Source organism: Ustilaginoidea virens, chromosome 6 (genome assembly GCF_000687475.1).
Source record: "Ustilaginoidea virens chromosome 6, complete sequence".
In the NCBI taxonomy this organism is placed as follows: domain Eukaryota; kingdom Fungi; phylum Ascomycota; class Sordariomycetes; order Hypocreales; family Clavicipitaceae; genus Ustilaginoidea; species Ustilaginoidea virens.
This window is the reverse complement of record NC_057321.1, coordinates 1758457-1771640: the sequence shown is the minus strand read 5'-3', so window position 1 is coordinate 1771640 and position 13184 is coordinate 1758457. Positions and strand designations below refer to the sequence as shown.

Genomic DNA, 13184 nt, shown 5'->3' with positions numbered 1-13184 from the left:
CCCCCCCCCGCGCTGGGGGATGCACGCCAACACGACAAGCAACGACGTTTTTCTTTCTTTCCTTGGCTCTGTATACTCTGCGTGCTCTGTCTACTCCGTTTCACTCCGTTTCACTCCATTTTCTCTGTTTTATATAAACCCACAGGATCCCGTCGCTCAGGCACAGGTACAGGCACAGGCACAGACACAGACACACGTTGGTTTACTTTTCTCGTCAGCCTCCGTCATCCAGAAATATCGGGAAAATCGCCCCCCTCCCCCCCCCCAACTGTTCATCGCAATGTCTCTGATTGCTCCGCGAGCTGCGCGACGTGCGCTCCCCCTGTGCGCGAGGGCCCACGCCGCGCGGGCGTTCAGCGCCTCCGTATACAGGAGCAAGACGGCCACCGAGACCGTCAAGGACGGGCTTAAGACGGTCGATAGGGCGGTTACGGATCACGTCGTTCTTCCGGGGCTGGAAGCTGCCGGTGGGTCGGGACCGAGTTATGCCCTGCTGCCAAGATCGTTAACGCTGACGCATAGGGTTGGGGGGGGAAAGCTACTGCGGGGCGGAAGGTGAAGCAGAGTGCCGAGGCGGTTACCCATAAGGGCAAGGCGAGCGAGGTCAAGGGCCAGGTGAAGGGGATGGCGGAGGAGGTCAAGGGCCAGGTGAAGGGGAAGGCGGAGGAGGTCAAGGGCCAGGTGAAGGGGAAGGCGGAGGAGGTCAAGAGCCAGGTGAAGGGGAAGGCGGAGGAAGTCAAGGGCAAGGCGGAAGAGACTGCTGCCGAGGTGCAGGGAAAGGTGAAGGGGGCGGCGGAAGAGGCCAAAAGGGATGTGTGAGGTGTGATGGAATAATGGGTGGTTAGGTGCGGCCGCGGGTGAAGGTGTATAGTAGCCATTGTAAATTTGCATATGGGGGAATTGGACTGGACGAGTGGTCAAATCAGACAATAAGCTTGCGTTCGATATGCGTGGCCAATTCTTGCAAAAGCTTGGTTAGTATATATAAATAGTGACAATCAAACGTTGACTATTGGGTGTACAGTACTCCAACCCAGAAACAGCGCCAGAACATCATGACGAAGGCTGGTCAAGCCAACGTTTTTTCTCAATTCACACCGAACACGGAGAGCATGAAGGACCAGAAAGGGAGGGGACTGATGGACTCTGAAAAGAAAAAAAAAGAAAAAGAAATGGACCAAAGACCGCGAGCCACATTCGCGACGCTTTCCCAATCCAAGCAAGACGGTCAAGTCGACCATGCCCCTCGGCTCGGACAAGCGGTTCCATCCGTACATCAATCACACGGTGTGGCTCTTGGGCGCTCGAGCAAACTCCCCCAGCGGCAGGCGGACCCAGGTCGTGGCCTCGGTCATGATGCCAGCGCTCCCGGCGTAAAAGGCCGCCGTGGCGCACAGGACGGAGAAGACGCCTCCGGCACGATTGACACGCCTAGCCCCCGTCGGGTGGGTGGTGGAGACGAACTGCGCGACGCTGAGGAAGAAGAAGGCCAGCACCAGGAGGCCCAGGACCACGAGAATGGCAATGTTGGTGCGCAGCGCGGCAATGAAGAAGACGAGGGTGAGGAAGCACCACAGGATGAGGAAGATGCCCAGCGCGAAGCTGAAGGCACGGGCGTCGCCCGCGTAGGCGTCCTTGATGCCCAGCGACGGGACCAAGAACATGGCGAAAGCTAGCCAGAAGGCGCCGTAGGAGCAGTGTACCGTGGTGCCAAAGGTGTTGCCGACGCGAAACTCCATGATGCCGGCGATGAACTGGGCCGCGCCGCCGAAGAATACGGCCAGCCCGAACACGGCTTGATCTGGCCCCACACCGCCCATGGGGTTGGAGCCGGGCAATCTACCGACGTGGGAGAGAGACTCGTCAATGGATTTCCGGGTGAGGCGGGACGACAGAAGGGGGGGAGAAGGGGGGGGGGTGAGAGAGAAAAGGGGTGGATTCAACACGTACCCAGCGCCGCACTGATAGAGCCCAAGGACAAACGTAGTGAGGGCGAAGCTGATGAGACCCAAGGGGCCGGGATTGGCAATCTTGAAAAACTGGGGGTCGTAGACTTGGGAGACCATGGACTGGTGAGGCTTGGGGATGGCGCCTCCAGGGCCGGAGTTGGCAGGATCGGGATGGAGAGGATTGCCGGCCTGGCCCTCCTTGTAGGCGGCCTCGGTCGCGACGTGGTTGTTGTTGCCATGCCCCGGAACAGACATTCTGGAAACGGCTTGCTGAGTTTGTTTGGCGCTCGTCTTGCCGTCTTGATGTCTTGCCGTCTTGATGTCTTGCCGCCTTGCCGCCTGGCCGTCTATGTAGATATCAAGGGACTGGCGACTGGCGTTTCTGGTTGGCAGGAGAAGGAGGGTTGGCCCCAGGGCGGTTCGGACAGATGCTGCCACAATCGTGGGCTTTTATACCAGCAGCCCGGGCCGGCATTACGAGATGCCATCATGCTGAGCGATGCCTAGCTCATTCCGGAGTCACACCAAAGTTTGCTTTGCCCCGACCCTCGCGCGCCAGGCAAGGCCCCCAAAATGCAAACCATGTTGTGGGCTCCTGCTGGGGAACGGGGGCGGCCTAAGGGAGGGAGGGGGACGCTGCAAGGCCGGCTGGGGCACTCGCAGCATCTGGGCGACTGCATATCCGCCGGGACAAGGTGAGCCGAAGGGGACGTCGCGAGCTGTCCATGAGCTGATTGATGCGGAGGGGATCGATCGTCGGGATGGCTGGCGCTGTTGGGGGGGGGGGGCGCTGGTCGGGGTGTGGTTGCATCGCACCAAAGGCCTTTGAAAACGGCGAGGGCCACGCCCACGACCGGATTGGGGCGCAACGCCGCGCGTACCTGGGGTAGGTACCTAGGTGTCGATGTACCTAATGATTTTTGCATGCTGACATGGCGTTGCGGCAGCTTTTTGGCGGCTGGTTGAATTGATGGCAGCTGCGTGGCAGGTGCGCGGCCGATGCAAAGGGGAGCGCCGTTGACGACAAGCGCGGCCGCCTGGGCCAGTGAGCGCATGGCATGCAATTGCTTCCCCGCAGCGGGGGCAGGCCGTCCGTCATCGCCGTCATCGCCCTCTGCCATGTATCCCGTAATCCGGATGAATCGAGTTCTTTTTTTTCACTTTTTTTTTCTTCTTTCTTTTTCCTCTGCCGACTACGCAAGCGTTGCCGATCCATCCGGTGGCACCCGGAAATGGGCACAATGGGCTTGGTGGATTTTGCAGCTCGGCGCTTGCTTGGCTGGACTTTGCGGCCCCGCCATGTCACGATCAATAAGGTCAGAATGTGTATTATAATGGGCTTGGTTATTCTCCGTCTACGGTGTGCGTAAGGCATAGCTATATATCCACCAATCTATATTACATGCTTCCTATTACGTGGGGTGATAGATGCCGCCACCAAAAAAAAGATCGACACCCATATCGAATTATTATTAAAAAAAAATATCGAGTCGTCGTAAGCTCGTCCGGCAGCAAAATATCGTAGCCTAATATTCATTCCTTAAGTCTATTAAGTCCATCTTATTCCTCATTAGAGCGCTAAAAGTCGTTAGCGGTCGGGGTCGATAGTATTAGGGCCGGGATCTTAGTCTTCTTATTCCTGCGCAGGACTATAGTTGTGGCATTTATCTGTGTCGTTATGTTGGCGTTCTCTTTTAATGCATTAGTATAGACATTAATTGCGGCGATATATTCTGGTATGATCGCAGTGTGTTGAAGAATAGCGTTAGCATAGTTAATAAGCATAGAAATAAACTCTGGCGGTACTTGTTGATATAAACTCGGGGTACCCAGTTATACGTAGGGTCGCGCGCGTGGTATCATGTACCGTGAGGTCACCAAGTAAAGGATTTATTGACTTTACTAATGACTGAATATCTAAGAGGAAAGAAAGGAAGCAAAAGAGTAATTATACGATGTGGCCTTTTTGTGCGTGCCGTAGTCACGTGTATTGGCGCGGTCGGGCCGGGCTGCCCGCGTGCCCTACCGGGCTCAGGGGCATAGGGGCAAAAGTGGCCATATCGTGCGCAACGGGTGTGCGCGGCATATCCGTCGCAATGTGCCCAATTGGGCACCTTGCGATAGCGATTCCGATACTAGCAGCTTCTCTTTTTATAGAAGCAAATATCGGAATCGCTAGGATGTAAGGCGCATATATAGAAAGAAAAGTGCGGCGCGGTCTCGGCAGGCTGTGCCGGCGATAACGTTATCGCGCCGCGCGGCCGGCATCATACCGTACAGTCGGTATGTTGAATATCGCAGCCAAAATAAAGGGGCAAAGAGGGGCAGTAATAAACGCAGTAAAACAATACAACATTGAACATAGGAAAATCCACACACTTGCCACCCATGATATCACCAATACCTTCCAAACGCAGTCAGATATTGACCGGCCTCTTTACCCATCCTTCTATACGTATAACAGCCCTATTTTGGTCGATGAAGGTCTTAAAGGCTTTATTTAGCGTTCCCTTGGTTATTGCATCGGCGAGGTTATCATTCCCGTTAATCTAGCGAATCTTATAGATTTCCCGGCGCTCGTATGACTGTCGTAAGGCTATAATATCTATTATGAGCCTCTTCTCTTTCGTGGTGCCTAGCTTAATAAGGTATTCGTATAACGAAAAAGAATCTGTGCATACCACCGTAGGAATCTTTAGTAGTCCTAACCTGCTGGTAATTATGTTGAGGGTCGTGCCTATCGCATATGCGATATCGACCCCTTGTACCATACTATACAGCTCCGAAGCGAGTGCGCTGCGTATCACATGCTTACTCTTTATAGAGCTATAAGTAATGATATTACCTATTAGGTTGAAGGCATTATCCGCTGTATCTACCTCGTTCCCTAGCATAATCACGTAACCAATTTAGGAGCTTAAATCTTTATTATTGGCAAAGGATCCGTTAACAAATACAAAGAGTTTAGCTATAGTAAGGGCTAGATTGATGTACCGTAAGCCACGATCCTGGTTATCGCATTGCTATTGAAGGCGCTTATTCAACCTCGCGATATCATTAGGGTTAGGTTGTTAGTATTATGCCGCGATAGATAGGTCAAAAGACGCCTCGGGCTAGCAGACCGTAGCCATATAAGCGCTACGAGCGCGTTATTCGATATAATTACACTAGGCTATAGGTGTATTCTTATCGATGGTTGTAATCTTTTTACTTTGCCCTTTCTAGCATAAGGTTATACCATTATTATCAGCCGTTAGGATGCATCCGTTAAATATTAGGGGCACGGTTAGCGATAGCCTCGTCTTAGGCTTTACGTTAAAGCCTGCTTTAGTAAGCTCTAATTCCTCCCGTTAGAAGAAGGCATTATTACTTAGGCCGAGGGTATCGTCAGTCTGCATACCTACAATACCGAAGCATATAGTAGTATCGCGGTTAGGAATATCAGTACGGTTAGTATCGCTAGTGCGGTTAGTATCGTCATTACCGGCGGATATCAGCAAATAGGGGTTATAGGTTAATATAGTCATGCCCAACTTCTCGCGATAGTGCCGGAAGTATATCGCCCACTAGTAGGTGCCTGCCTCAGCTATTCCGTATAGCGGCTTGACCACTTCTATAATGGTATTATCGGGGTATTAATATACTATCTGCTTAGGTAGCTTAGCGATAATCGATCTATTAAAGGTAGTAGAAGATTGCATATAAGCCTACGTGATATCATATATCTAAAGGAATAGGTTGTGAGAACGTTGTAGTGATGGGGCCAATAATATAAGTAACTGTTAATTAGCCTATTGGATTGTAGGGGACTAAGTCAATATTAATTGCTTCTCGTTATCACTATAGCCTTATATTATAAGCCTAGACTTCTCATATAGGGTGTCCGTGCCTTTGCCCTTGATTTCTCGTACTATACGTAAGTTAAAGAGACGTTAGGCTCTATGTTTACCGATATTAAAGGTAATAAATCGGAATATATTGTGGGCTTATAATGCTTCTATCTCTATACGGTTAGATTATTCGAAAGGGGCTCTAGGGGTTATAATCTTCCCTTCCCGGCGTAATTGGCTAATAAACTGCAGGTCGGCTTACTCTTTCGCGGTTAAGAAAGATACGTTAATAATGGTATTAGAAGCTATAGCATTAATAAGAGCTTCTTCTTGGTCCTTATTAATCATGACGTCGGATACTACCCTTGCTGGTGATAGTAATAGTAATACTGGCTGTAATGCCGGTATCCTAGCTGGGTTAGGGGTTGGCGACGATAATATCTCGGCTGTAGGTAGTCTATTAGGGGTCGGCGATAATGTCTCGGCTGTAGGTATTATCGCGGCTAAAGGTGTGGCTATAGCCGGTATTCTGACTTCTAGCCTGCTGGGGCGGGCTGGGCCTTTGTTATAGACGATATCTTCGGGATCGTTAGCAGCAGGATTACTATCAGGGTCGTGGTTATAAGGCTTGACGACTATTGATTGGAACTTAATAGGGCTATATAGCATTTATACGATGTAGGTCTTACTATCGAGGCTGATTAGCCGGTATAGCCTATGCCATCCACCCTTTTCTCTCTATACCTATACATCGGACTATAGGGGTAGTCGGTGGATAGGCTATATATCTAGGCCGTTCCATTGGGTAAAGGCATTGTGAACTTATCGCTTAGCGAGGCATTTCCTAGCTTTATTAGTAGCCTTTCGTAACGTTAAGGCGCATTATGATATTAGTAAGCTAGGAGGTAAATCATCCATAAGTTGGGGATACGCTCTAAAGACTAATAACGTGGGTATTAGGCCGTTAGGCCCAACAGAATCGTTAATAGCTTTAATAGCTAGCTATAGTTTCTGTTCCCTTATTAATAGGTCGCCTACTTCTTTATTAATAATAGTATAGGCTCTGTATAATGGGGCGTGATATCTCTCGATTTTGCCGATACTATTGTGGGCTTCTATAGGAATTTCATCCATATTGATAGATAGAAGCCGGGCATTATAATGGAATTCGGCAGAAGCGAAGTTAGGTCCGGCATCGTAAATTATCCAGTCTGGCGGGCCAAGATAGGTATCAATCTAGTATTCCTTAAGGGCATTCTAAATATCTTAGGCCTTCTATCTTTATAGATTAAGGAACCTAGCTGCCTAGAAGCTTATCGCGGCATCTATAATATGTAATACCGGCTGATTATTAATGTGAAGGATATTAATAATAATTTTATAGTTGAATTAGCTGGTATTGTTATCCTTAAGCGTGAATTTGAATCGGCTGGGTGCCTTTGCGTTTATCTGGCATTAATAGCATATATAGGTAATCTTCTCGATGATATTACGGTCAATATTATTATAACTAGCCCGCTGAAGCAATTTGGTAAGCCTATTGATGGAGGGATGCCCGAATCGATGATGAAGCTGACGGATTTCCTATAATAAGAGGTGGAAGGCAGTAGTATCTGTGGTATTAAGAGTCCACTATAGATATCCCCATTTCCTGATAATAGGGACCTTAATATCCCCTTGGATTAATAGGTTATTAATATTATTAAGCTTTACGCCTATCCTATCTATATCCATAATAGAATAAAGGAAGGGGGTGCCGCTATTAAGGATGTGGAAGGGGATGTTCCTAAATATCGTAGGGATATTCAATATGCCGGAAGATGTGGCAGAGCTAGCGCCGAAGTTCACTATGTGCTTTTTGTCAGTCGTCTCGATAGTCAGGGTCTTTATTAATCTCATTAGGGCCTTTGCTTGACCTAGGCCTACTATTGATAAGCCGGAAATGCCGGTATCCGGTAGGATTCCGCGGAAGGTATAGTCACTATAGCGTTCTTCTTCTAGAAAGGCAGAATTACGGTCTAGTAGTAGTAAGGGCATTCGGAAGGGGTTAATCTATAGGAAGGTATATCGGCATGATTCATCCTATAGGGCTTATAACGTTTCGATAGATAAAGAAAGTAATGGTTCTATTTGCATAGGGGCTAGGAAGTACTGAGTGGCTATAATTTGTAGTGTGATAGCATTCTCTGCATCCCATTATATATCCCCTGCTATTATAACTTCAATATTTTTAACGATATTATTAAAATCGGCATCTTCGAGGCCTTATGCGGGCCCCTCGTATTCCTATAGGAAAATGCGGAATTTCTTATTATTAGGGGCGGTACGGTTAGAACGGTTCTTTAGCTATCGTGCCTTTAATTCTTATTGCTCTTTGTCAGTATGGTTAGATAACTAATATCCTGATTTATTATAAATAAAGCAACGTCTTTGACGGGGCCTAGCTAGAAAGGCGCGATTTTATTATTGCCGTTAATACTGCTGTTGTAGGCCGAATCGGCGTTGAGGGCGTTAGTGCCAATCGTTGGATTGACTATATCTACGGTCTGTAAATAGCGCCATATTGTTATCAATATCGTTAGTATTGTGATATTATTGCTATTAAAGGAAATAATGCTATTGATTTGTATAGACCGATTTATAGATAGAAAGGGATTGCCATAGGTTAGCGGCGAGGCCTTCGAATGTAGGGGCATAACGATATAAGGCCTGGCTATACTTAGGGGTATCCCTTATAGCGTTGAGCACTTGCCGATAAAGCTCTATATTAGCTGTAAAAGGGGGAAAAAGACTATAATGTAGGCATTGAAGTTCTTCTAATAGGATATTAAGGTATTCTAGCTTTGACTTATCGGGATGTTTTGCGATAGTTGATTGGAGTGTTATTCTATTCTAATGGTGCAAATAGAATTGCTCTATGCTCTCATTTTCGAAATAGCTCTTAACTTTGCGGACTATATCGTCAAAAGTGAGGGTATTGCGAATATGTTTAATGTTATTAAAGTAATAGGTCTTAGTATCGCTAATAAGTATGATTTAGAAGGCTCTAGCGAATGCATTATCGGGTAATCCTAATAGGCGGCATTTGCTTTTAAAAGATATAACCTTTGGTATAAGGAAATCATCCATTTTGCCGCTATATCTATCCTCTGTACGATAGCTGCATAAGAGGTTAGATATCTTCTTCGATATATTATCAAACCCGGTTCGGGTATAATCTTTTTGGCTGAACCTATATCGGGTATGATCTTCTTGGGGGTATTCTAGAGGGTATTCCGGAACGGCTTATCGGTAGCCTTGCGGTAAGCTAGCGGGATCTCTGGCGGGGTTATCCTATAACCCGGGTCGGTCTAGGTTTACCGGTACTCCTGTTAAAACCGTCCATTCATCGGCCTAAGTAGGCCGATATTAACGGGAAGGGCCAGGTGCCGTGCCTATTTTTGGCATTGTCGGATGAGGCGTTTAGGCCCGATATCTGGTATCACAGGCGGCAGCGTTGGTTTAGTGGGTATCATCGTCATCCGGGTCCTCTATTGAAGGAAGCATATTATTGGGGCCTATAACTCGACCCTTATTGGGCATATTATGACCTCGAGGGGCATTGAGATAGCCGCCTCGGCTAGGGGTATAATCCCTAGGTTAATATGATTAATCGGGTCGGTCTTATAGGCTGTAATTATCGGCCGTTGCATGTTGTTGATGATGGGAGCTTTCCCCTGTTTCGAATAGCGGCCTATTGTAAATAGGCGTCTTCCCTTTTGGTTATTAGGACCGGCCCCTATCTTCTTCTTCTTTAATAGGGGCAGGCGCAGGGGCATAATGCTTCTTCGATATAGAGGGGGGGACGATAGGTTATTATGACTATAATCGTGCCATTAGTGTTGCGAATTCCTTTAGCGTTGACGGGGCTTGTGAGAGCCGTAACGCAAGCCTTAGTGAGGGTATTCGCACAACTATTATAGGGGCTCGTGATGATGATAATGATAAGGGCCTTATGCGTGTGTATGAGGGCGTATTTTAAAGCCTTTGTATCTCTTGCTCGGTATTACCGATAGGTAGTAAGGCTTCCCTAGTAGGGTTGAGCCGGGATAGGAATACACTACGAGCAAGTTGCCGGGTTACTTCCTCTTGAGGCCATTGTGGATTCTATTATTATTAAAGGCATTCAAGTAGGGTTGGTGTTATTAGGGAACCCGATACTCCAATATATACGCCGCGTTCCCGTAATATTGAGCGGAATTGCCGTAAAACCTAAGCGTTAATACGGCGGAATAGGGCTTCATTCCACTCGCTATAATCCTCGCGGAATTATTCCTAGAGATCATCATCTAGGTAGGTGTTTTCCTCATAAGTATCTATAAGGAACGCGATACGGTTGTGTAGCTGTACATTTATAGCATTATCAGGGTCGACAAGCTCTATAGCGTTGGTCTAATTGTCGTTAAAGAGTAAGGCAAATCGTTATATCCTTTTAGGTAGCTCTCGTAGTTGTTGTGATAAGGCTATAGTGTTGAGATGAGGGTTTAAAGAGAGGGGGGGGATGTATTACAAGGAGTATAAGATTCGAGAGGGCTTTTATTGTAGTAGTAAAAGAAAGAAAGAATAGGAAGAGGTTATAAATCGTTCTTCCTAAATGCTAAGGGTATCTTTAAAGATCGTGATATTTAGCATAAGTTTCTTCCTCGTGATAGACGAGGGGAAGGAGAGGTTATAAATCGTTCTCCCTCTAGTTAGCACAGCTAAGAAAGCTTAACTGCCTCTTCGATATTAATATCTTGCTGATCTATAATGCACCGTTCTTTGCGGGATATTATCCTGTGAGTGGTGGTTATCACCACTGATCAGTATTGATATAAACTCGGGGTACCCAGTTATACGTAGGGTCGCGCGCGTGGTATCATATACCGTGAGGTCACTAAGTAAAGGATTTATTGACTTTACTAATGACTGAATATCTAAGAGGAAAGAAAGGAAGCAAAAGAGTAATTACACGATGTGGCCTTTTTGTGCGTGCCGTAGTCACGTGCATCGGCGCGGTCGGGCCGGGCTGCCCGCGTGCCCTACCGGGCTCAGGGGCATAGGGGCAAAAGTGGCCACATCGTGCGCAACGGGTGTGCGCGGCACATCCGTCGCAATGTGCCCAATTGGGCACCTTGCGACAGCGATTCCGACAGTACTAGCAAAACAGTCTGTAATAATAGGAGTTGCAGTGAGGCAATTAGTGCGTTAGGTAGGGGAAACGGCACGTTTAGGGCCGGTAGGGCTAGTAGTAGTATCGGCTGTATATTAATTAAGTCTATATCGGGTTGCTTAATAGGGGTCTCGATAGATAGTTTCGATTGCTTCTTTAGGGTCTCGATCAATAGTTTTAATCGCTTTATTTTTTTAGGCGGGGTGACCTTAGCCGGATAGGAAGCTTTCTATATATTAATAATAGAGGTAGGGCATTAAGGTATATCGTCCAAAATTTATTTGTAAACTAAATATATACCCTGCTATTTAGAATTGCGGTCGAGTGGACCCTATACTATTTTAGCGATAACTATAGTAAGGAGTGGTATAGGGTCGTTTAGGTTGCATTCGTCTAGGAGGGTTTTAGTGAGTAGATTATTAGACGGTAGGGCTAACGATCTTCTAAAGCTTAATCCAGATAAAACCTGATTAGGCATTACTATTGCGATAATATACGGGGGTAAGAACTTTCGATAAGAAAGGAAGTGCTTTACTAGTATAAATTCTGCGCTATCTTTCCTATATTTATCGGCAATATCGTTAAGGTTCTAATAGGACTTTCGTTTAATACATAGGTTAATACTTATAAAGTCGGCTATAGTAATATCGAGTGATAAGGTCTATAGAGTATTAAGCTTATATATATTATAATAATAAAAGGAAAGATAGAGAGAAAGAAGAATAAGAAAAGGAGAAAAAGAAGGAAAAAGAGTTATAAAGATAAACGAAAGCTTTAGCTAAATAAAGCTAGGGTAAGGTGAAAAGTCTATTATTCAAGCAGCTGCATTACCTAATAGGCTATATATTGTAGGAGATTAGTGGGAAGTTAAGTCGATTAGGCTACTAGTATAATAATTAGTTAAGCTACTGCTATAATAGAATTAGCTTGATTATCATTCTAGTATTATAGCAGTTTTAGGCTAGATGGTTTTTTTAGTATCGTATCTATCGTCAACCACTGATTGTGTGAATTATTAAGGTCGACAAACTTAATATAGCACTATGTTCCGTCTATTGTATTCTTGTGGTTGATTATTAGCTACACGTCATAATCAGTAAGGCAGATTAGTGCCACTATTAGTACTAGTCTATTAAATATATCTAGTATGAATAGTTTAAAGTAGTCGACGGAAATAACTAGGTGTATTCGCTAGGTATCCAGAAGGTTAAACTTATAAGCAGATCTGCCTATGCGTTCTATTACTTTAAATAGGCCTGCGAATTTAGTAGAGTATTTCTAGCTAAATTGGGATAGGATTGAGTATCCTTTTCTATTAAGATAGATAAGCACTTTATCGCTAGGTTAAAAGAATATTAATCGGTGTTTACTATTATAGTGCGATTTCATTCGGATGGCGGTAATAGCTATTACGTTGTAGGCTTAGAGCCGTTTTTTAATGCGATTAAGTAAATCTAGAGGGGGGTGTATAAATATACTAATAATATCATTAGGGTTAAAGCTAAGAACGATTTAGTTTAGTGAAGCTCCGGTCAATACATTTAGGGCATTATTAAATTCAAATTAGAGTTTAGGCAGAATTATCTCTTACTAATATAAGTCTTTTAGGTAATAAATATAGATTCGTATTATCGATTCGATCTATTAGATTATTCATTCTATTTAACCATCCGTTTAGGGATAATAGGCTATTAAGTAGAGTAGTTTTATACCTATTAGTTTCTAAAAGCTGGATTATATAGCAGATAAGAATATCCTATCTTTATTGCTAATAACTATCTTTAGGATCCCCTAATTATAGGGTAGCAGTCTATTATAAAGGAGTAAAGCGTATTAGTATACAGATAAGGCGTCTTTATAGGGTGTCATTATCAACTATTTGCTAAATTTATCGATTATAACTAATATAGAGTCGTTACCGTTAAAGGAGGTTGGTAATAATAGCAAAAAGTCAATAGAAATCATATAATAGGGATAGGGTAAAGGCAATAGGGTTTATAGATTGCTATATTATTAATAATATCGAGGGTAGTAGATTTAGCAAAAGGGATAGCTTCGAAGGTAGTCTCTAAAATATTATAATCCCTTATAAATACAAAACTATTGAACTGCCTTACTTAACTTTAAGTAACCGAGATAGTTTCTATTGTATATAGCAGCGAAGACTTCGGTTATTACGTTCTTAGATATATATAACTTAGGCGGGCAGTCTAG

General features: G+C 45.2%; 2 protein-coding genes across 2 annotated transcripts; one reads left to right on the top strand and one right to left on the bottom strand.

Moving 5' to 3' along the window:
* Nucleotides 1-280: 280 nt before the first annotated feature.
* UV8b_07386 (uncharacterized protein) lies at nucleotides 281-819 on the top strand (the record flags this gene model as incomplete). Its single annotated transcript, XM_043144883.1, has 2 exons — nucleotides 281-467; nucleotides 539-819. 2 exons carry the CDS (start codon nucleotides 281-283, stop codon nucleotides 817-819), a joined length of 468 nt encoding a protein of 155 aa, XP_043000818.1.
* Nucleotides 820-1280: 461 nt separating this feature from the next.
* On the bottom strand, nucleotides 1281-2204 carry UV8b_07385 (uncharacterized protein; the record flags this gene model as incomplete). Its single annotated transcript, XM_043144882.1, has 2 exons — nucleotides 1281-1839; nucleotides 1951-2204. The coding sequence occupies 2 exons, from the start codon at nucleotides 2202-2204 to the stop codon at nucleotides 1281-1283; spliced, it is 813 nt and encodes a 270-aa protein (XP_043000817.1).
* Between the last annotated feature and the right edge of the window lie 10980 nt (nucleotides 2205-13184).